The 24640-nt window shown below is 34.6% G+C and overlaps 1 protein-coding gene across 1 annotated transcript; it reads left to right on the top strand.

The window, feature by feature from the left end:
- Nucleotides 1-469: 469 nt before the first annotated feature.
- LOC149782762 (BTB/POZ domain-containing protein 6-B-like) lies at nucleotides 470-22745 on the top strand. Its single transcript, XM_089934253.1, has 3 exons — nucleotides 470-498; nucleotides 15691-15931; nucleotides 18699-22745. Exons 1-3 carry the CDS (start codon nucleotides 489-491, stop codon nucleotides 19771-19773), a joined length of 1326 nt encoding a protein of 441 aa, XP_089790379.1. The 5' UTR covers nucleotides 470-488; the 3' UTR covers nucleotides 19774-22745.
- Nucleotides 22746-24640: the final 1895 nt, after the last annotated feature.

Here is a 24640-nt window from a genome sequence, read left to right as displayed (position 1 = left end):
CAGTGTGGCAGTTTAAGTAATGTCTAGCACATGAGCATCATGCCGCAGACTAGTAGCATGATGTCCCACCCAGGTACATTATCCTGACATTTAGCTGTGCGTCAAGCGAGGCAGCGGATAATACCATTTAAAAAAAAAAATGTCTTTGGTATAACTCAGCCGGGGTTCGAACCCGCGGCCCACGCATTCGAGGCGTACGCTCGAACTACTTAGGCCATCGTAGCTGTGTCCAATAGGTAACATATCCGGACATTTTTTCCCAAAGATACTTAATACTAGCAATACTAATTACTATCGACATATCTCAAGTTGCCAATCGTACCTGCTGGAAGTTGTTACAGAGTAGCATTGTACCGTAAGAAAAATCGCGCGCAACGATATAACCTAATCCTTGTAAATGTGAATAGATTCACCGGTTTCAAATAAACATAGTCCCAGCATTGATTTCTGGATCAAACATCCACATCCGTTTCAAATGAGTCATCACAATGGCAGAAGGTAAGTTTGTCAGAGTTACGAATCAGTCAGTTACAAATCAGACTACGCAGTACTTCAGGAAAGAAAATGTGACTATGTATCTAATTTTTGAAAATGAAATCTGTGTTCAAATATTAGAAGCATGATTTTGACAAAGTAATATGTTTAGGTTAGACCTTTATTGAAGTCAAGAGAACGTCACACTTCCTTATTAAATCGAAAGTGGTTGATTTCCAGGTAGAAATGCGATACTAAAAGTTGGTTATGAAACAATTTGGAACGTTTACAGCAAGCCATTGCGACTCTGATTGTGGAAACGCTATGCGATCTCGAGACTCAATTACGCGAATTCGGTAGACCAAATCAGAAGATACTTTTCAACCACATATGATCTTTTCAAGTCATGGAATCGACAGCTCTATTAAAGCATTCGAGTTCTCCAAATCGCGCAATAGAAACTGACACTCAACGTAATGCATCTAGATTGTAAGCCAGCAGATCTATAACGTGAATTAGCGACAGACGCGATATAGAGCGAGGCAGTTGGAGAAGTCGTTATAATCACTTGATCACTTATTTGAGAAAACACGAATGCACGTCTGTGAGGCTTGAATACACGATCTCGAGTAATCCGATCGGAAAAGTGGATTGAATAAGCAATTTAAAAACAAGGTTCGGTGATTTTTTAAGTTGCATTTATAAGTGTTATATAAACTCACGATTACAACAGTTTATTACATTGGCGATTATATCATGCAAAGATTAGGGGTGTACTTATACGAGGTAATAAACCAGAGAATGATTAATATGTTAAAACATTGTTAGAGTTAAGTTTGTCTATATTTCGCACTTTATGCTTTTGTGTATGTCACCGTATGTATCTATGTAATGTAAAGACCGTGATCAGCAAACGGACGGCATATATTAATTAACTTTTCATTCTGTCATTTGCTATATGTGTATATAAAGTCGTGCTATATGGTTCATACAGTAAAGCTGTCGAATATTTCTATTGGAAGGTTTGGTTTCTTTCAGCATACTATTATTATGTTTTAATGACATAACATTGAGGTCAAACTGTTTTGTATTTTGAAATTCTGACTGTTTCACCTATTTTAAAATTAGGCGCTCCAAGTGTATACATTGTCAAGTAATTGAATAAGTTGTTGCATACTCTTTGTGTGTTCTCTTGCTTGCTTCCTTCAACTGGATTCGTGTCTATTGATGTGTGAGTTGTATGGTCGTGTCTATTGACCTGTGACGACTGTTACTGTATCCTTCAATAAGCTTGTGCTTTATTTGCTGCCTCAATTGACTGATGTTGGTTTGAGAAAATCGATTTGATATATCTAGCTAAAGATCTCTTCAATGATATCGTACGTCTCCGATGGAAAGATGAACTTTTCTTATATGGCTTTCAACAGTTTAAAAATATCCCGAGAATATTTTACGCCTGATTTTTTGTCTTTAGTTTATATCAGTACGCAATCAAAAGATTCGTCTACAATATTTACTTTTATTTTCATTTTTTCTTTCTTCAAAGTTACACCAATCCCTTCAAACGCAAAGGAGATTTCAGATTAATGTGAATATTTTCTGTTCTTATCGCTGATTCTAAAATAAAATACTTCATACACCGAATTATCAGGAAGTGTTTTGACTCTACCTTTGATCTCAATAAATTTTAATTCTATTTTTGGTCGAATCTGTATATATTGACCTTGTGAAATTAACAGAATCCTGAACTTGTACTGTAAATGAAGCTGAAAACAAAATATATATTTACTCTCATTGAAGACGTAATTGATTCTATACCCATACTGATAATCAACCGCTCCGGTGGCCTAGTGGTTAGAGCGTCCGCTTCGGATGCGGGAGGTCGTGGCTTCGATCCCCGGTCGAGTCATACCAAAGACTTACAAAAATGGTACTAACAGCTGCCTCGCTTGGCTTTCAGCATTAAGAGGTTAGTGTTAGGACTGGTCGGTCTGGTGTCAGAATAATGTGACTGGGTGGGTCATCATTCTACATGTCCGCGGCATGATGCCCCAGTGCTAGACATCACTATAAACTGTCACACTGCAGACATCGTAGCGATATGACTGAAAAATTGTTAAAGCTACGTTAAAAATCCAGATCACACACACACTGATAATCGTGTCCAGTGCAATGTATCCTCCGTAACACAGGGGCATTAGTTGTGCTACGTTCGTCTATGATGACGTCTGGTGCCTGTTATGTATGTATAAATTGCATTGTTTGTTAGGTTTATTTATTCATTATATTGTATGGATAATTGTATTTTGGATGTGACTTTGTCCAAAATCGAGTTCATTTTCCACTTGACCCTAATCATTGATTTTGGTTTTGTAAACGATATGTTTATCTCAATCTGAGTCCAGAACACTGGAGATTTCCCATGAAATGCTGATTCTACCTGTTGCTTCCCCCCCCCCCAGAAAATGCTAATTGTGACCTGAGGTCAAGTAGAATATTGTATAATCTTGTTTATCTAGTAATTATTCAGTCGTGCAGTAAGATCTGAGCAGAATGAGTTGTATTATTGTTGAGTCCAGTATGCGCTGGTTTAACTATAAAAGAAATGGACATATATTCATATCCTTATCTTTTCATTTCCTTTCACCCATAGACCATTGCATGGTGTAAGATAGTTTTTTCTTCACATTTTAACGTTAGGATCTCTCAATGACTTTCTTTGCGTTGAGAAATATGATTAGTGCAAACTTTGCATGAAATCAAAAATGATATTCAGCATACTTCAGAAGAACTTCTGGCTCCATGTATGGTATGTTAACTGGTCCAGTTTCTCGAAGGCCACAAAACACATTGAGTCACAATAATACAATTCAAGACTATATCCTTATTTGAATCTCACTATAGATTTAGACTTGTTATGTATATTTAATTTAATTGTTTGTCTGTTAATTTTAGATTGTAAAAAGAATAAATTTCATCGCATGTTATTGTAATGTAACATTGTTTGCTGGACTTGACCTTGTCTAGCAATGAGTTCATTTCTGCTTGACCGGATCGACCTTTTTTAATTTCTTTTTAATTTCATTTATGTCAACAACTAATAATAGCTTCATTATTCACTATGTGTATGAGCTTATTTACCGAATTATTATTCGGGTAAACATGTTTATTTGGGTCATGGTTTTGGAGATTCCAAAGTGAATTTTATAGGCTACTGTGTTGTAAGTAAACAAGGCTCAGTAGATCATTCTAGAAGGTTATTTTCCATTAGGTAATGATAGCTTTTAGAAAATACTAATTTGTGACCTGGACTCAAGCAGAGAACTATATTACCTTGTGACTGTGAGGATTTTACCAGTCGTGCTTTAACATCTAAAACTTTAAGTTATATTATGTTGTGACCAGTTTGGGCTGAATTTTATCTTCTTCAAATTATTGAATTCAAGTGATTCTTTTCACTGAAAATGCAAAAGTGCTCTGACAAAATTTTTGGACAAAGACATTCACTAGAATTTACACTGAATTCAAACTTGGAGCAATATTTCTGTGATTCAACAAGATAATGTTGACACATAGTACTTCGTAGGCTATAACAGACACGTCATCGCCTTCAATTTTGGATTTTATTGTGACTTTGAACTGAGTTTTATTCAGGAGTTTTTATTGCTAAAAATTGTATCTTTAGTTATTGGATTATTTTTGGATCTAATTCGCAATACCATAAGTTCTTTTTCTGATTTGTCACTTTGTATTCTTGAGAAATATATTATTTGTTAAATGTTATAAAACTTGTTGGCTTCACTATTTTCTGGTACTTATTTTAAGAGAGAGCATAGACTCGTAACAGAAAACATTGGGCGCTCGGTCTTGGGATATATATTTTGTCTAATATATTACAGAAAATTTTGTTTTTGGAATTTAAATTCACCTTGTTTCGGAATTTTCTAAATCCCAAGTATTATTTTACATTTTGGACATTTTTAGTGAAATGATCAAGCTTTGTACAATGTCATCAAAAGTGGAGAGTTTTATTTCAAATCCTACACAGGAGCATTTAGACTGTTTGAAAACAGATGAATTACTTCATCTGCAAGAAAATATTATCTTTCTCATTCAAAAGCTTATTTAACAAGGCAAAACATAAAAACTATTTTGGCCCAAAATTTGGAGGAAAAGACTGTTTTGGATAAAAGTGCTTTGTTTTTTTATTAGTAAGTCTATCATATTCTAATATCAAAATAAAGGAATTAAAATTAAAATACAAGATGGAATTAGAGTTAAGAAAGCTTGACCTTCAGAAAGATAAAGAGGAAAAATAAATGCAAATGCAGCTGGAGAAAGACAAGAACAAATGCAGTTAAAGATAAAAGAAAAATAAAGCTGTTGTAGAAAGAAGAGCGAGTGAAACAAATGCTACTACAGAACAAAGAAAAACAAATGCTGGTGGAGAACGAGGAGAGAGAAACAAGTGCAGTTATAGCAAGAAGAAAAACAAATGCAGTTGGACAAAGAGGAATGAGAAAGACAAATGCAAAAAGAAAAAGAAGACAGAGAATTGAAGAGAGAAAGAAGAAAGGGAACATCAATTTAGATTAAAAGAATTAGACCTGGCACGTGAAAGGCACATCCCCACTTTACATACAAATTCAGGTTTTGATGTTACTAAGAATCTTAGGTTATTGCCCCCTTTTAGAGAAAACGAAGTAGACAAATATTTTCCTTATTTTGAAAAAAATTGCTGAAAAATTCGAAATGGCAAAGGGACCATTGGACTCTTTTATTACAGAGTGCACTTTTTGGCAAAGCCCGAGATATATATGCTACCCTGTCAGTAAAGCAGACTGCTGACTATGATCTGGTTAAGGAATGCGTCTTAAAGGGTTGTGAGTTAGTCCCTGGAGCTTATCGGCCAAACATTCAGGAGCTATAAAAAACGAAGCTGCAGGAACTCAAGTCGAATTGGCAAGAGAAAAAGAGCAGTTGTTTGATAGGTGGTGCTTAGCCAGGAAAGCTGATCAAGATTATGAAAATCTGTGACAACTAGAATTACTTGAAGAGTCAAGAATTGCTTCCATAGTGACATTAAGACTTATCTTGATGAGCAGAAGGTCGAAACCTTGAAAAATGTTGCTCATACAGCTGACGAGTATTCCTTAGCTCATAATGTTTCTTTTAGAAGTAAGTCTTCCACTCAACAGTCGTCTGGTAAAATATTATTTCAGCCTAATACAGGCCTTTCCAAATTTCAATCTGGCACAACTTTTAGAAATCAACTTTCTGATAAGATTGATCAGAAATCCTTCTATCGTTCTTCGAATACCTGTTGCAAGAAGAAAGGACACGTTATTTCTGATTGCTGCAAATTTACAAATTGAAAAATAAGCATCATAATCAAGAAAGACATATTCCCAATGCTCTTATTTCTAAGAGGTCAAGGTCAAGTTCATGTATTGAAATCAATACATTTGTTGGGTCTGATAAACCAGTCTGATTTTATTATGGAGAATTATGAACCATGCATGTCGAAGGGTTCTATATCACTCATGAGTGATTCAGCCAATCCCATCCTTATTAAAATATTAAGGGACACAGGAGCTTCTCAGATTCTCTTTTTATCAGGTACTTTGCCTTTTGCTGAGAAGTGTTTTTCCAATGAGAGTGTTCTTATTCAGTAAGTACAGTGTGGTTTTCTTAATGTTCCTCTCGAATGTTTAAAGTTTTCATCAGACCTAGTCTCAGGACCCGTGAGCGTCGGAACAGTGTCTGCTTTACCCATTGATGGGTATTCATTTATTACAAGACAATTAACTATATGAAGGTAAGGTTGTGGTCGATCCACTTATAACTGACAAGCCTTGTTTGGATCAGGAAGTCGATCTTATTGAAAAATAAATCCCTGATTTATATTCGGCTCGTGCAGCTACCATTGCATAGGCAAATAGAGCTCTTGTGAATGATGTTTTTTTTTTTATTGAGGAACGTATTCCTCTAGCTGATACATGTATCAGTCAGGCTTTTGATGAGGTCACACACATTCCTTGTTTGGATCAGTCAGAAGGTATTGATCACAATGATCCTCTTTTAACTACTCATTCTATTTATTCTAATCAGGGTGATAAACGACAACCACTTGTCGTCGACCAGCAAAAAGATTCTGAGATCTCCATTTTGTTTCAAAGGGCCAATAGTGAAACTGGAGACATAGAAGCACCTTTCTGTTATTTCATTAAAATCTGATTCTAAATGAGACCACCCGAGATACCTGCTGGTGACGAGTGATCAGTGAACTTTCAAATTGTAGTTCCAAAATCATACAGACTGGAAAATCTTAGTTCGGCCCATGAAACTTCTTTGGTAGGTCATTTATGGATCAATAAGACAATCACAAGATCTTAAATCACTTCTATTGGCCATAAATTAAAAGTGATGTTTGTAAATACTGCAGATCTTTTCATAATTGTCAAATGGTAGGAAAACCCAATCAGAAGAAGATACCTAAGGCTCAGCTGCAACCACTTCCTGCATTTGGCGAACCATTTAGTAGAAGAATGGTAGATTGTGTCGGTTCCTTACCTAAGACCAAGTCAGGTAACCAACACTTGTTCACCATAATGTGTGTGTCAACAAGATTCCCAGAGGCGATTACGTTGAGGAATATGAAAACTAAAACAATAGTAAAAGCTTTGATAAAGTTTCTTTTACTCAGCTGGGCCTTCTCAAATCTGTCCAATCTGATCGTGGGTCAAATTTTATGTTTGGAATACTCCAACATATTATGTACGAATTAGGCATCCAAAAATTCAAGTCTTCTACCTATCACCATAAGAGCCAGGGGGATTTAGAAAGATTTCATCAGACATTGAAAAATATGATTCGGTCATATTGTTTTGATACAGGTAAAGATTGGGATGAAGCCATTAATTTACTTTTGTTTGATGTTAGGGAATCATTTAAAGAATCTTTAGGATTCGTTCCCTTTGAACTACTCTTTGGACATACTGTTCGTGGACCAGTGAAGTTGTTAAAAGAGAAATTTCTTTCTAATGAAGATAATGAAATCAGTCTCCTAGATTATGTTCCCAATTTTAAGTAAACGTTGTCAAAGGTTTGCGATGTTGCAAGAACTAATCTGCAATCTACTCAGTCAAAAATGAAATTTAGGTATGATAAAAATACAAAGGAAAAGAGTTGTCAGTCTGGTGATAAGAGTTTTGGCTCTCTTGCCCGTACCGTAAAATCCTCTTTAGGCTAAGTATTATGGTCCTTACACAGTTGAAAAAAGTAAATGATTTAAATTATATCATATACACTCCTTGGAGGCGAAGACAAAACAACCCTGCCACATAAATATGATGAAGGAGTATGTTGAGAGAGATAGCCAGGTTAATCATGTAGTTAAATTAAGTGTACATGTCCCACTCATTGAGAATTTAAGCGAAGACATATCGTAGGACATGGACAAGTTAAACCTATAGATGCTAAGGTCAAGGCTTTCTCTGAATTCCATGTGCCAATCAGTAAAAAGCAACTGATGCGATTTTTGTGTCTGGCTGGATACTATCGGAAATTTTGTTTCAATTTTTCTATGATTGCTGAACCCCTGACAATTTATTAAACAAAAAAGTCAAGTTTAATTGGTCTGAAAAATGTTAAGAGACTTTTGGTAAGTTAAAGGCCATACGTAAGAGTGCACCAGTTCTTACAGCTCTAAATTTTATCCAATGATTTAAACTGTCTTTTGATGCAAGTGATGTTTGGGTTTAATCAGTATTGATTCAAGAATATAAAACTGATGTTGATAATCCAGTGTGATATAAGAAATTAAATAAGCAACAAAGAAATTATTCCACAAGAAGGAATGTTTGGCTTTGATATTGACATTACAATATTTTTTTGAAGTTTACATTAGTTCTGCTCCTTCACCAATTATTGTGGTTAGTTATCACAACCCCTTACTTTTATCGGAAAGATGAAAAATAAAAATCAGAGACTATTCATTTAGAGTCTGTTGTTGCAGGTGTATACTGTTCAGATGAGGCACATCTTGGGAAAAACAATTTAATAGCAGATGCACTTTCACATATTTATCAATATTATGTTTCATGAAAAATTTGTGTCATTCATAAGATTTCATCTTATGTTGTTTTATTTACCACATGCATATTTCACCAATAGTAAAAAGAAAGCTTTATTGTAAAAAATCTTTCTTTTTCTTGATCAGGGGAAGTTTTATGGATATTAAATTTAATAGCTTGTCAGTTAGTTTTAGATTTTGTTTATTTCATTACATGTTATTGTAATGCGGCATTGTTTGCTGGACAAGTGAGTTCATTTATGCTTGACCTGACTGACTTTCTAAAAAAAATTGATTTCATTTATGTGATCAGCTTATAATAGCTTCATTATTCTCTATTTGTATGAACGTATTAACCGAATTATTATTCAGGTAAACATGTTCATTTGGGTCAGGGTTTTGGAGATTCCAAAGTGAATGTTATAGGCTGTTTGCTGTAAGTAAACAAGGCTCATTAGATCATTATAGAAGATTATTTTCCATTATGTAATGGTTGAGTTTAGAAAATACGTATTTGTCACCTGGGCGCAAACATAGAACTATATTATATTGTGACTGTGAGGATTTTGCCAGTCGTGCTTTAACATCTAACTTAAGTTGTATTATGTTTGTAACCATTTTGGGCTGAATTGTATTTTCTTCAAATTATTGAATTCAAGTGATTATCCTCTCAAAATGCAAAAGTGCTCTGAAAGAATTCTTGGATAACGATATTCACTAGAATTTACATTGAATTCAAACCTGGAATAATATTTCTGTGATTCAACAAGATAATGTTGACACATAGTACTTTGTAGACTATAACATACATGTCTTCGCCTTCAATTTTGGATCTCATTGGGACTTGATCTGAGTTTAATTCAGGACTTTTTATTACTTGAAACGTGTCTTTATTTCTTGGATTAGTTTTGGATTTAATTCGCAATATTATAGGTCCTTTTTCTGATTTATTACTTTGTATTTGTTACATTTTTCAAAGCTTGCTGTCTTCACTCTTTTGTGTTACTTATTTTGAGAGCATAGACTCGTAACAGACTATAGTTCTCTACCTGACATCAGGTCATAATTACATGTGATAAAAATAGCACAAGATGAATTTTTATGAGTAATACAAAGTGAACATTAAACAATATAATATTTCTGATTTTCTTTTACCTTGAGGTGCCTGTTATCAATATTTTATTATTGCAACATCAAGCACACCCTTATTAATCTCTGATTTGTTGTTCATCTTGCCAATGAAATAAATGGTTTGTGATCACAAAATACACTAATTGTAAAAGGAGTTGAATTAATATATAGTTCCATGTGTTGTAAAGCCAATATCACGGCCATATAATCCTTCTCGATTGTGGACCAATTTCTCAAGTACCATTGCAATGTCTTAGAAACATAGCACAGTCAATGCTCTACCCCATTTTCGTCTTCTTGAATCAAAACTACACCAACCCCAACATCACTTGCATCAACGAAAATTGAAATGATTTATTGAAATTTGGAGCTTAAAGAACTAGTGCAATCTTAAGTATGACCTCTAGCTTATCAAAAGTCTCCTGACATTTGTCAGACCAATGAAGCTTAGTTTTCTTACACATCAAACTGGTCAGGGGTTCAGCAATTATCAAAAAATCTGGAACAAAATTTCATATTTCTGATAGTGTCCACTCATACCCAAAAATCACATTAGTTGTTTTATACTGATAGACATATGGAAATTAGAGAAAGCCTTGACCTTATCATCTATAGGTTTAACTTGTCCATGTACAATAAAATGTCTAAGAAAAGTAACATATCACGGCAAAACTCACTTTTTGATGAATCACTTGTTATATCGGCACCAGTGAGTTTGTCAAAAAAATTCCAAATTGTCCCTAAATGATCTTTCCAGGTGTTTTTGTAGAGGATCACATCAACGATGTAAGCATCACGATTATCTAGACCAGATGTAATCATGTTCATTGAACGTCGAAAAGCGAAAGGAGAATCATTCATCTCAACGGCATCACTTTATATTGATAAAGTCCTTCTGGAAACACAAATGGCGAAATTCCCTTTGCTCTTTCTGTCCGTGGAATTTGCCATAATCCTTCAAAAATTCAAATTTGTGGCATATTTTGCATTTCCAATTATATTAATGTAGTCCTCTAATTTTGGCCAATTAAATGAATCTGTTTTGGTCACACTGTACACTGTACACTTTTCTATAGTTAGTACATATACAGAAAGTATTATCTGTTTTTGGTACATTGTGAACTCCAGTCACTTCTCCTAATGCAACCATTCTCCAGCAAATACTGAACTTTTTTTGTAAAGCATCCCTATTTGAGAGGATTCATCAAGTGTGGATTCTGTTTCGCAGGAGTGGCATCTACAATTTCAAGATGTTGGTATATTTTATTTGTTCGCGTCGTAACATCTGGAAACAAGTGTTCGTATCCAAATACTATCTGTTTTAGTTCACTCTTTACTTGTAGTTGCAGGAGCATTAAATCACTCACTTTCTTTCTAATTTTATAAGGACCATAATACTTAGACATAAGAGGACTTTGAGGTATGATGAAGAGTGCCGGAGCTCTATCACCACGTTGTAAATTTATTTCATTTGTATTTCTGCCATACCTTAGTTACTTCTTTGACTTGGCCGTAGGAAAGGTACCGCCACAGTTTACCTCTATTCCGTTAAATGGTTGGTCAAATGATTGGTTAAATGAATGAATAGTTTGCAGATCAGCCTTTCGTATCTTCGTAAATTTCAACAACGGATTGCGAACAAGATCACAGACATGACTGCTCAGTAAAATGATACACAATTGTTTTACCCCCATGTAATAAACGCAAGTTTCATATCGCTGCTCCAATCTTACAATAAAACACAAAGATCTGACAGACAAACAAAATTCATTTGTATTTTAGGAACATATTCTCCAAGCCACAAAGGCTGTTGATAACATAATTTTGGAGATGAACTTGGTGAAGGGAATGCAGTAAATTCATAGCTTCTACTTCTTTTCATTAGGTATTGATAAAAAAGAATCGAAACTGGGGAGATTCGCTTTCCATCTAACTTTGCCTTATTTGATACGACGTTTGCGGAGAATGTTTTTGACATTGTTTACGTCATTGTCTTTCTCGGTGACTCCTTGTAAAATCGTTAAGTCAAATATTGATTTTAAGACTACTACGTTCATATCATCCAATTGAAGGAGAGAGTGGTAACTTCCACGCACCTGTCGTGTTAACAGGGCGGCAGGATTTAGGTGTGTGCATAGGGTGTTTGACATTCTATGATCTTTTTTCTTCAATACTCGTGACCATGCCTGTTGCAATGATAGCTATTGCTGGTGTTCTTTCTTCGGTTCTCATCATAATCTTGACATCACTCAGTGTTGGTTTGGCAGTGTGGTCTAAATAGTTTAAGTGAAATTGTTGAAATCATTGCATTACTTACTGTTGTGATCTTTTCGTTTCCGAAAATTCCGTTCGATTCGTAAAAGATTGCAATAGACTCTTGTTGCACATCTGACACCTTTGTAAAAGAAGGTCACGACACTAAGTAGTCAGGATATCTCTATCCACACAATATTTGCTGTTCGCGATTGCTAAAGCCTGGGACACATTTGTCAAAGTTGTAACCGTATCCGACAAATCCTTTAATACTGGTAATAGCCTCGGAATGATGATTTTGGTAATGCTAGAATTGAATGAATTGTATGTCTAGAAAGGAGAGTCCTCGAAACGCATTTCCGAAAATTAGTCGAGGATGAACTTTCTTTTTACAAGGAGGAGCTAACACTTCTTAAATTTTCAGAATCTCATGTGGTCCACATTTTAGAAATTCTTACTTGTTTCTAAAGGATCTCTGCTTCTTTCCGTTGTTTGTTTTGCACATTATGATTGCCTGCTGAGTTTCATAATTGTTTTCTTTCCGATGTCTTAGTTTTCTCTGCAAAAGCTACTGATGCGACCATCATGCAAACTTGCACATGTGATCTTGGCCATTGTTAGTCTCCACGATACTTCTTTTGGTACCGATAAACTGATCAACAAAAAGGCTTTACGTTCTCCGCTGTCCGAAGGAGGTGAAATGTACGTTATGTGATCGGTAGCTTTTCCATTGGTCGTGTCAACGTCATCGTTGGATTAATGAAAATGTTGAACTTCATCCATGATTTCGAAGATAGTAATTCAAAAGGTGTACCCGGAGATGTGAAACTTTCTTGAGTAAAAATCTTGCAAATGATCTTGAACTACAGCTTGGACTTTTTATCAACTCATTTAACATAGACTCCGATAACTTTATAACAAATGTAACGTCTTTCTGTGCAAGGTGATATTGTATTGTTTAATTGTGGCAGTGCAATCGTTAACAGTCTTTGTAAATTGAATATGAGGTCGCCTTGTCAGTTAGCTGAGTGTAAAAATATTTTACTAGGGTTACTGAAAGAATTTATTTCTTGGACGATGGCGACACTCGCGGTCTTGCGAAGGAAAAGTAGGTTAATGATGTCAGTAAGGATCAGTTATTTCTCCTTCAACATTGATTCGGTGAATTTCATCCCAAACTTCTTGGCGTGTATTGGGTGACATATATAGTTTCATGACGTTGGTCGATTCATGTATGATCAAAATACATAGAAGTCGTCCGTATGAGGATACTGCCATTCAATTTTCAAATTCAATCTGCGAATCTGTGAATATGGAAAAGATACAGAAGATTACAATTCTAGTGAAAGGCCCACCCAGAGCAATTCGTATAAACACATCGAACCAGACCTATGATGAGACTAGGCTTTTCGAGGTAAAAGTGAAGATGTATGTTATGTCTTTGAAGAGAAATTATATTGAGCTACATAATGTCAAGAGGACAGGAAAGTAACATGAAAAAAAGGAGAAAACATGTCAGGAGACAAAATTGAAAATGCCTGTTATTATCGCCAAGACAAAGGACACTGGTCTTCATAGTTTCTAAAACGTCCAAAGAAAGCAAGTGACGGAACTTTCAGATGAACCGGAAGAACCCTCCTACCTCAAAGACACTGAAATAGAATGTGAAGATATAGAAAAAGGAGGACATTTGGGAAGCAGACGAAGAACCCGTCCCAGGAATGGGTTTCAAAACAAGATATCCCTAAAAGGAAAAAAATGGACACATTGTAATTTATTTGAAATTTCTGAAGATTCGGTAGTAGTCAATGTCAGAGAAGTTTAAAAAGTATTTGACTGTGAAACTCGTTTTCTCCTGAGTTTCGCCAAAGCGGTTGCGTACATTGCTCTCAAGTGTAATAGCTGCTCCAAAATATCATGTAACACATTAACAACTGTTTCGCCCCCCTTATTATGTTCACTGCTCAACGTGTTCATCACTTCTTGTTGTTTTCTTTCCTCATTTGTTTTGGTAGGAAAGTCGTCTTATCTTCTTATAGGAGTTGTTTAAAAGTTTCAACTCTTCTTGTTTCTTTTTAAAATCATCAAACATTAGCAGCGATGGTAAGAGAAGAAGGCGGTACCGATAAAATGTAATCGATGATAAGAAATCACTTAAATCCAAATGCAAAGTCCAAGGCATTTATCTGGAAGAGATTCGTAGACTAATATTAGCTACAACAGCAGTAGTAGTACTCTCATTCCTGATAGAATTAATACTGTTGGCGAACCAAACCAAATATTAGTCTTCATTTTTCAGCCATGTGACCTGTACTTGTATTGTATCAGACCTGTAGATTGTAGAACCGTTATATATTTACAGTAATTCCACAATATATATATATATATATATATATATATATATATATATATATATATATATATATATATATATATATATATATATATATATATATATATATTGTGGAATTACTGTTATAATGCCGCCACTGTGATTGGTATGCTATGGTTGGGGTGTGGTGCTCCCAATATTATATTTAAATTATCATAGAAGTCTACACAGGCTCGATTTCGGCTGGAAGTTAAAGTAGTAAAAGATAGATGTAAAGTTCCGAGCCCCCAGTCAGCAATGTCGACGGTTAAATGATTGAATATACAAAAAAGTGAAATTCAACGAATAACAATTTAACGACAATACAATAGTCAAATGATTAAAATTTCCCAAGTACTCTCCTTCCACTCGACCCTGTGATAGCCTATTGCATTACTTAATTAGTCATGTGCGATAGTTTTCCACCTGTCCTTGTATTCTACTCATCTGTGTATTCTTCTCTCTTATTCCTCAGATTCGTTCTTCTCTTCCTCCCGACACCTTTCCACCTCCTCCTCGACTCTCTTCACCTACTAGACTAGACTGCTCTGCTAGTCTTACTTCCGTCACCTCTCTTAAAAGCTCGGGACTTAACTGAACCGGAAGTTCTGTCCCCTCAAAAGCTTCCTTTACGACGCTTTGTCTTTTCTTAGAATCTTCCCTCTAAGTTTTACTGCCTAATTACGAGTGGCTTCCTCGAAGTAACCCTATATTGCTCAGCAATCTTCCTAGGTGAGACTAAATATTTGCTTTCTCGTTAGATCGTTAGAAGTTATAATTCGGATCGAAATTGCTATCAAAATTCCGATTGTGTGTCGTTTTGACCCGATTCAATCAAATTCATTCATATTGATATAAGGAAAAAATCTTTATGATGACCATAAGAATTAAAACGATTCTTGTTTTAAGTACAAAGAAAGCTGAGCATTTTTAAAAAATGGAGGTATGCGTGAACACCTCTTCAGAAAACCTTCTGGATACCATGTACAACTTTAACCATAACTGTGTGATCATGAAAAAAAGCAAAGCTGATATTCGTCAGTTTGCGGCAAAATGAACAACTTAGGTAAATGGAGGAGAAAAGCAAATTTACAAAGAAAGAGAGAAAATAACTTCGGAATTATGAAGGATGAATGGGTAAAGTTAATCAAATAGATTTTTTTTAAAATCTTTTTTAATTATTTATTTATGTTCATAAAGACAAGGTAGTATGCAAAGAAACGAATTTCTTGTGACATTTGTATGCAAGTGTTGGTATAGATGTGTTGCTAACTGAACATTGAATTTACTGGGAGTATTGAATATAATGCAAATAATACAGATTCATTTAACTGATGACTTTACAGTACCTGTGTATCAAATCAATACTATCTTCTCTTCTTTACAGCTTATACTGACTGGCAAGCACAGCGAGATGTTTTGAGCAGCAATCGCTACATGTTCGAGAACCACGTGGCTTGTGATGTCACATTCTACATCGGCAAGCAAAGACAAGAAGTGACTGTCCACAAGTATGTCCTCATAAGCCGCAGTTCCGTATTTCACGCCATGTTGTGTGGCCCTCTCCAAGAAACTGGACCAATAAACATACCAGACGTTGAGCCAGAGGTTTTCGAACAGTTTCTGAGGTATGCTGGATATTATTTTTGAGCTCATGTGTGGTTTGCACGAAGTGATATTTATGAACGAGGCGATAGAGAGATCCTAACGAGAGAATGTGACGGACATGATCTTACGCCATGTCAGACCGTCCGTGCGTGAAAGGAAATAGAAAGCTAAACATATACATATATATTCACATTCTGAACTGTTAAAACGGTGCTCACGAAAAGATTACTTTCGCTTCACCTGTAGCTGGGAGTCCCGGTGGCCGAGTGGTTTCAGCCGCTCGACTTTACGGAGAACTGACATCTCACCTCTGTCCGTGTTGGTCTGAGTCTCGGCTCGACCAACGTTGGTATATGAAATATCATGAAAGTAGCTTCCCATTGGAATGTGGGTATTCGCTGGTTTTTTCCCGGGTTCTTGCTCCACCAAATATACCGATTGCCATGTATAGCATTTCACGTGCTACAAATCGCGTCAAAACCACAAAACCACCAACTGGAACTGTAGTCTTTCCAGATTTGAAAGTTAGTTTGTATTTTATTATCTTTCCTCGTTCCACTTAGTCTTTTATCTTAAAACCCCCTTCACGATTTCGTGAACAGTATCATTTAACTCTTATTTTCTCATCAGATGCTTGCATTAACAGTTGTTTTCGTAATCTTTTCTAAGAGCTTAAATTTCGTTCAGTGATTCATTCGTCTTCTATCTTTTAATCGCCTACTTTATATTGCATAGGCAACATTACTTGTAGTAAATTTAAAGAATTTCCCATTTGGTCCTTCGAATTACATTTCGTTTAAAAGAGTGATATCCCTTATGTACAAAATCTTCATAATCTAACTTTAGAAGAAAGCTACCGTTATATTTTAAAGAGTTCAGTTACCTGTAGGTTATGAAGTACAGACTCAATTTAACACTCGACAATGATCTTTTATAATGTTTGGTAGAGTTTCTTTTTCAATCACCAATAGATTAAGTTAAGCGGAACAAACGAGGAAATGTTCAAAACTACAAGAATATATAATTAGTAATTAGTGTGCAATGTAAAATTGCATGCTGCTGGATTGATCATTCCCTATAACGATCAGGTCCGTCTGATCTATCATATCAAAAGTCCTTTTCACTTGTGGTTAGCATTTTGTTTCGTCCCGTTTTATCAATTACATGATTTATAACGATAATTAAAGTCTCCACCAGTTACACATATTATCGTCTTATTCCTAAATAGTTTGATCCAAAACGTTTAAAAAATTAATGTATTATCGACATTCAGTCTTTATATTCTTATAAAACTAATCTCATTATCATCACTTTCATCTATAAATCAAATATTCTACAGAGAACCCACTTTTCTGTGTGGAGTAATCTTATAGAAACGTTCAAGACTTCAATGCATAGAGAAGATGAACAATCATTACAAAAGACTGCTTCACTTTTTACCGTTGATTATGCGATAAGTATCTTATGTACCGTGGGTTTATCGTAAATAGCAAACAGCAATATTATGATCTCCAGCAATTTCAATATCGTTCGTTTTTCAGATCAGCGAAGCACTGTGCATTTATGGAGGATATTGTAATACCCATGATTAAATCTATGTTGGGATTGCACATGGAAATCCGAGTCAAGGGGTTACGTTTTTCGTCTCCGCTAGAGCCTATGCCGGGAGACAAATACTATAACCCCTTGACTGGGATTTCCTTGTCTTGGTGCAACCCCATCATAGATATTTTTTCCTCACCCCTTTTTGTTTCATTCAAGTTCACTTTTGCAATGTATTTATCACATGGACGCATAGAGTATTCATCTGGTACTAATGCTTCTTCAATTTTTTATATGGGTCATTTTGTCTTATAATAATTTATGAAAATATAAACAACCATTTCTTTAGAATCCAAATATATATTCCACTCGGGAAGAACAAACAGAAATCAAAGAACAGTTTAACAGTTATAAGTGTGATTTGTTGCATGTAACTCACCTGGAGTCGTCTTAAACCACATGTAAATGTATTGTAAACATTACTCTCTCTTCCTCAAAATGTTCGTATGATAAGTACCCAAAATGGAGAGCCAATAAGGCGCTTTGACTTTTTTAATAAACAAAACTCCGTTCGAAACAGTAAAATACAAGAAGACATGTTTTTAGCGAGAGGACACCAGAACTGAAACAACCTGGCTAAGACAACTAGACTGATATAACAACAGTAAGGCTAGCAAATCAGCTAAATTTCCCTATCGCATGAGTGAGATAATTCGGTCCATTCCAAAATGTCACATTCAAAAGCAAAACATCGTATGCTAAAATGTTTTTCAAATTAGACAACTTACATTTAGGCATTATGGCATTATGAACTGCATGCAAGATCTACATACCAACAAGTGCAAATATTACGTGCCTCCGAATGTGAAGATTTGACAGTGGAAGTACTCAATAAGCAATGGAAATTTAAAAATGTTGTAGTAAAAGATATTCTTTCGAGATAAATGAAACCATATCCTTTATTCACTGTTCGATTCTAAAACAAGACATCATTTCCGCACTATTCTATATTTATGTTCGTAATGGTAATCTGACAGATTTGTTAAGAAAACGTTTACGCGTAAAAATTCGTTCAATATATTATGTATGGTAGGAAAAGATATGATACAATAATTTCTTGTCTTTAGAAGTTTTTTAAAGTGAACTGTGGAAAGAAAACAATTTTTTGGATGGTAATTCAACGTGGACGAAGCCATAATTTTAATCATTTTATAATAACATATTGTATGTTATTTCTTTTTAAAGGTTTGTCTACTATGAAGCATTTGAACCAAACGGGGACTCCATTTTCGCTTTACTTTATGTCGCAAAAAAGTATGCCGTTATGTGCCTTGTTGACAGGTGTCTAAAATGGCTGGAAGAAAGTCTCAGTCCTGATAATGCCTGCGTCATTCTGGAGCAAGCTCATGCATTTGATGAGCGAGATCTTCGGGGCAAATGTCTAGAGTTCATAATGGACAATGGCGGGTCTGTCATCAAACACCCATCGTTCAGAAATTTATCATCTGAGTGCGTAGAGATGGTGCTGAAACAAGATCAGCTTGAGGTTAACGAAGAAGAGGTATATGAAGCAATGAAGGATTGGGCACGAAAAAAATGTGCGACGAAAAAGATTGAACCAAGTGTCAAAAACATCCAGCAAGTTCTGGGTGAGTTACGGCATCTAATTAGATTTTCAGTGATGAATGCACGATATTTTGCGGACAAAGTAGCTGCAGACGCGATTTTAACCATGGCGGAGAAGGTGTACTTTTTTCGAGGTTTTCTTGGCAGTTGTAATCTAGATAATAAAAGTTTTACACGCACCGAGAGAATACCAAGGTTTCATAAAATGGAAAGAGTTATGAGGTTTAGCAGCCATAGTCGTAATTGGTTTAGAGGTTCAGGTTTGGATGCCATGGAGTTTAAAAGTTCCAAAGGTGTGTTGCTTTTGGGAATTGTGATCAACGGGGCGGAACAAGCGGCGCATGCTTCTTCTCGATATGCTACTAGTGGGTCATTTGACTTGGACATTGAAGAAAAGTTAATGAATGACTCAAAACGCAGTATAATGTCAAAGACATTTCGAACAAATCTATCAAATGATCAAGCGAAAGAGATTTTGTTTGATGAACGGGTTGCTCTGCACTGTTCATGGTATTCCATTACACTTCGCTCATCGACCCGTGGGGACATTAGAGATGACAATGGTCAAACAATTGTTGTCTTAAAAGATGGACAATCCATTGAATTTAGAAACAGTTCATTATCAACAAATTCCACAAGTGCTTTGAGCTGCGCGATTTCTGGGCTCCTGATTTGCAGAAGGCATAGACAATAACAGTTTCTTCTCTTGGCAAAAGTCATGAGAAAATGTATGCATCTCGATTGGTAAAACTGGTCTTAGACGCAGGTCCTAATTGACTGAGTTTTTTAACTTTAATACTAGTTCGATTGACAGTTTAAAACAGGAAATGCAGCATAAGAATTTTGTTTATATCGTACTAAGCTTTATTTCCCCTTCTTGTATCCGTAAAACACATTGATCTCCACTTCACTTTAGAAAGTCTTCTTTATCTCCTCCGCGTACCTCGAAATGCAACGTATTATTAATCACAAAGTGTTTAATAAACTTGATGCCGTGTGAGGAAACAGCAGAGGGGATTAAACTAGCTTATTGATGTCAAAATTACCGACGGCATCACCAGTGTTTTGTTTTGTTTTGGGTTTTAGGTCTTTCTGTTCACTTTTCATGGACTTTCTTATTGGGTAAAGTTAAACATCATCAAACAAAATCTCTTTCGATATATATATATATATATATATATATATATATATATATATATATATATATATATATAAAGAGAGAGAGAGAGAGCGAGCGAGAGAGAGAATTACAATCTAGGTAGTAAGCATGACAGTCATCACTGAGAATGCAGTGATGACGATAGACTGATAGCCAAACAACACCAAAGTGCACTCAATCAAATTACATTATATAATGCTTATTCTAAAGCGACTATCGCTAAATCAATAAAGTACTTCTGGCCTTGTATCAATTTTGTGTTAAGACCTTCATACTCTCTGCATTGCTTGCGTCATCAGCGATATTAAGCGCCGTAAGATAACGCCAAAACGAATCGTTCGACGATTTATGCCCAGTGCCCGCACAAATTTCATCGAATTTTCGGATCCAGTTCAAGATCAAATACAGTATATTGTCTGTTTTAATAATACAAAATAAATTCAAACGTAAGTTATGTCCTATGTATTATTTATGCTAGCAGCTTCTATGCTTATTTTTATTACTAATCTGTATACCCGTTTATACTAGTAGTATGTATAATCATTTATCCTAGTAGTATGTGTAATCATTTATACTTGAAGTATGTGTATCCATTTATACTAGTAGTATGTGTAATCATTTATACTTGTATTATGTGTACTCATTTTTACTTGTAGTCTCTGTACGCACAATGTAAGAGACCAATATTCTTGAGAGTGTAATATCTCCACCTGAGCAATGGGTATCACTTTACAGCTGCATCTTCAAAGTGACACTTAAGCTTTTGACAGTCGTACATCTGTGCTATAGTCTGTACCATTCCTCTCCAAAATTTATATTAATAGCGATGTTTTGCTTCATAAGAGAGTGACATTTGCAAATATCTACAGATAGTCCAACGACAAGCCTTTAGGAATCACATTATTTTGAAAAATTCCCTTAAAACTGAGAGCATACAAATTATGGGACATATTTGTTTTCAAACATTCTCATGAAAGCAAACAAACAATTAGAGGTCAGGGTCAGGTGTATTAACTATCTTATTTATATTCACCATATTGTTTGCTGTGAACTCAAGTCAAAATAAATAGTTTATTCTTAGCACAGATACCTTCTATCAATTTTCAATTGCTATAACATTCTGTATTCTGTGTCCTTATATCTGCCATGTCAAATTAGTTTCAAACTGAGATTTCATTCATACGGTGTTTTATTTTCTGATGTTTACATTTTATGTTTTATAGCTATGTTTTTATTTTTTTAAAAACAAAACACGATTTTAACTGGATTTTGTAAATTATATATTTTTGGTCTAATCATGCGTTCTATCTATGACTGTTAATTGACATTGTGATCTATAGCATTTTAGTTTCTAATCTTTACATTACATGCTCAGCAATGTGTATTTTAAGTGATACACTTTGTTTTAATTATTGATTGTTACTAGATACAGGTTTTGAAGGACTTCTTAACATTTCATCATTTGCTTTGGTGAAAACTTGACTGTAGTAATATTATTCATATTTGACATTATTTTTAACTTTTCGACCACGTACACAAAACAATTTAGAAAAAGCTAACATTGAAGCTTTCGTCCTCACGCAAAGGACTTTATTTGTTAACATCTCTGACCATTCCATCCAGTGATATTAAAAGTCAATAGAGATTAAATCTATCTGATGATGAAATCCTTAAGGTTAGGACGAAAACATAAGGTTAGTTTTCTCTAAAGTGTTCGTGTATGTGGTTGAAAAGTTAACAATGCTGTCAAACATTTCATCATTTACTTTAAGCAAAACATTATGACTTAAACATTTTAATTTTGACATGCATCGAAAGCAAATTAATGTTTGCAGATCCCTTCAAGTTGTATGGTAAACATTGACTCAAAACCAGAATGAATGATATTTCTCTATATATAGTATGGATGTTTTTCTAAATGAAGGAAACACAATAGTGAATGATGGACATTTTTAAGCGAGTGCTTATCTAATTCTGTTGATTTTATGATATTGTGACACATATCTCTCTAACACTTATTTTTTTTATCTGAAAAATTAAAACTTATAAAGTATTTTATTTTTTGCTGTATATTTTATGCATATCAATCTGGCGTTCTTTATTCCTCGAACGGTTTGCTTGTGTTTCCATTGTAAGTTTCTTTAATAATTCCATTTGGCATAAATTGAAGCATTATCTCAGCTTATTGATTGCTGTATTTCACATTTTGAGTTTCATACCTTAGACAGGTAGCTATGCATGGGTGTCAGAAGTTTACATTTGGACAAATTAGAGATATTCATAAGTGAAATGAAGCTGCTCTTAATCAAGTGCGATGTATCATAGTGTTTGAATACATGGCGGCTAGTAAGAGTTTGGACAGTTATTAATAAATTCTTACCGTGCTATCGAATGAATACAACATCAAGTGTATCAGATAAAATCTTGATTATTAATATAAACATTCATATTTAATATTATGTAATACATAAAAACATGAATAAAAGTGAATGAATGATACAATCTAACATTTAGTTGCTTGATTTCGTTGTTTCGACAAGTTTAATCAATCAAATGAATCTGAAAATATGTCACAAGATTCTGTTCAAAACGCTTAGTAAATATTATCTTTAGTTTTAGACTGCTTACTGACTGACTGATCCCCCTGCAAATCATCCTGCGGGCGCACATGCAGCAAGAACTTACTGCCATAATATAGTGACATAGATTATGCTGGATAATTGTATTATTATAAAAAAGAGAAATATTTAAAAAAAATGCATAAACTAAGATAAGATCATACATCGTGTTATTATACCAGTCAGTGAAAACAATTGCTTAAAATAAAACATGACACATAGAATATACATTATAATCGTCTTATTACACCAACAATAACAATATACATAAAATTAGAACATAACATAAATTATACACCATAATTATGTTATTATACAAAAGGAAAATGAAAAAATACGTACAATAAGACAATCACAGATTATACAGTATAACTGTGTTGTCATAACAAACAGTGACAAATCATGCATACAAGAAGATGCATAAAACAAGAACATGACATATTAAACAGTAGAATGGTGTCATTATACCAAACAATCATAAACCATGAATAAAGCAAGAAAATGACATGTTTTAATTTGAGTGGTGAAACATCTTCGTTTGAACAATTACAAGCATATTTGATTGAATGAAAAATTTAATGTAAAAGACACCCCACCCCACCCATAACAAAGCGTTCTTTCATTACCAGAGAAGCATGAAGACTGTCATTAATGACTCGAAACTGAAATGATTGTAAACATGAACAGTGGAGTTATGAATTTACCTCTTGTTATTCGCAGCAGGTTATTTTTTAATTTATTTCACCGTTGTTTCCTTTCTTTTCAAAGTAAACTAAAAATAAATATTTTGATCAATTCTCTAAATAATAAGTATTCTTTAAATTAGCAGAATTACCTCACACCTGTCTTACAACATACCAAATACCAACTGATAAGTTATGAGAGTGTTCCCAACATTGTTAGAAAACACTTAAAACGATTAGATGACATTGAAGAATCGATTACTTTGGTTCACATGCTTGTTCGTTCGTCCGTCCATCTAGATTAACCTCGGTTTTATAGCTATGTTTTAACAATAAGATGCAAAAACACGTAATAGAATACATGTGATCTTTAATTTAACACTACACTAATACAACAAAATGTATGTGACCTTTGAATTTACATACGTGTTAATTTTCACGATGATATACTCTAAGGGGCTTTTAGCAAAAAAGATGTTAAACACGAATTTTCTTTATGATTGTCGGGTCGTAATGTAAGAAGAGGTCAGTTTTAATCACGTTACATTGATTCAAGATGGTGAGTTGTATTTTTAATTGAAGTAAATATGATTCCAGTTTCTTAGGACTAATGTAACTAAATGGTCAAAATCAACACATGCTAATTGATAAGTGTAAGTTACCGCATTGCGGAAGCCTAAAATTCCTGACTAAGCTATAAGCCCTACGCGCTGCCGTGGTAGAATTGTCTGTCTGATGACGTACATAGACCCAGACGATAGTCTGTAAGAAACTACGAAGCCTCACTTTAAGATTCTGACGAACCACAAGAACCTGACGTATATCCATATTTGGCTTTGTCTTATGAAACTGATAAAAAAAAGTCCCAGCCCACGGACACGCAAGTTCCTTCGCCAGAAACCTATACAGGCTTCTGTCTTTACAGGTAAGATTATCGTCTATGTACAATTTTTCATATCGTATAAGGATTTTAGTGTTAAGATGTTAATCTAAGATCAGTACGTTTCAACATTAGATTATTTTAATATTTCCTTACTATTCTTTAATATAATGTATTAGAAAGTTTAATTGTTTGAAGAACTTATATTTACTTGCAATTAT

Source organism: Sinohyriopsis cumingii, chromosome 15 (assembly GCF_028554795.1).
Source record: "Sinohyriopsis cumingii isolate HCF-2022 chromosome 15, ASM2855479v2, whole genome shotgun sequence".
Classification (NCBI taxonomy): Eukaryota; Metazoa; Mollusca; class Bivalvia; order Unionida; family Unionidae; genus Sinohyriopsis; species Sinohyriopsis cumingii.
Note: the sequence above shows the minus strand (reverse complement) of the source record. Positions and strands in the feature narration are given on the sequence as shown.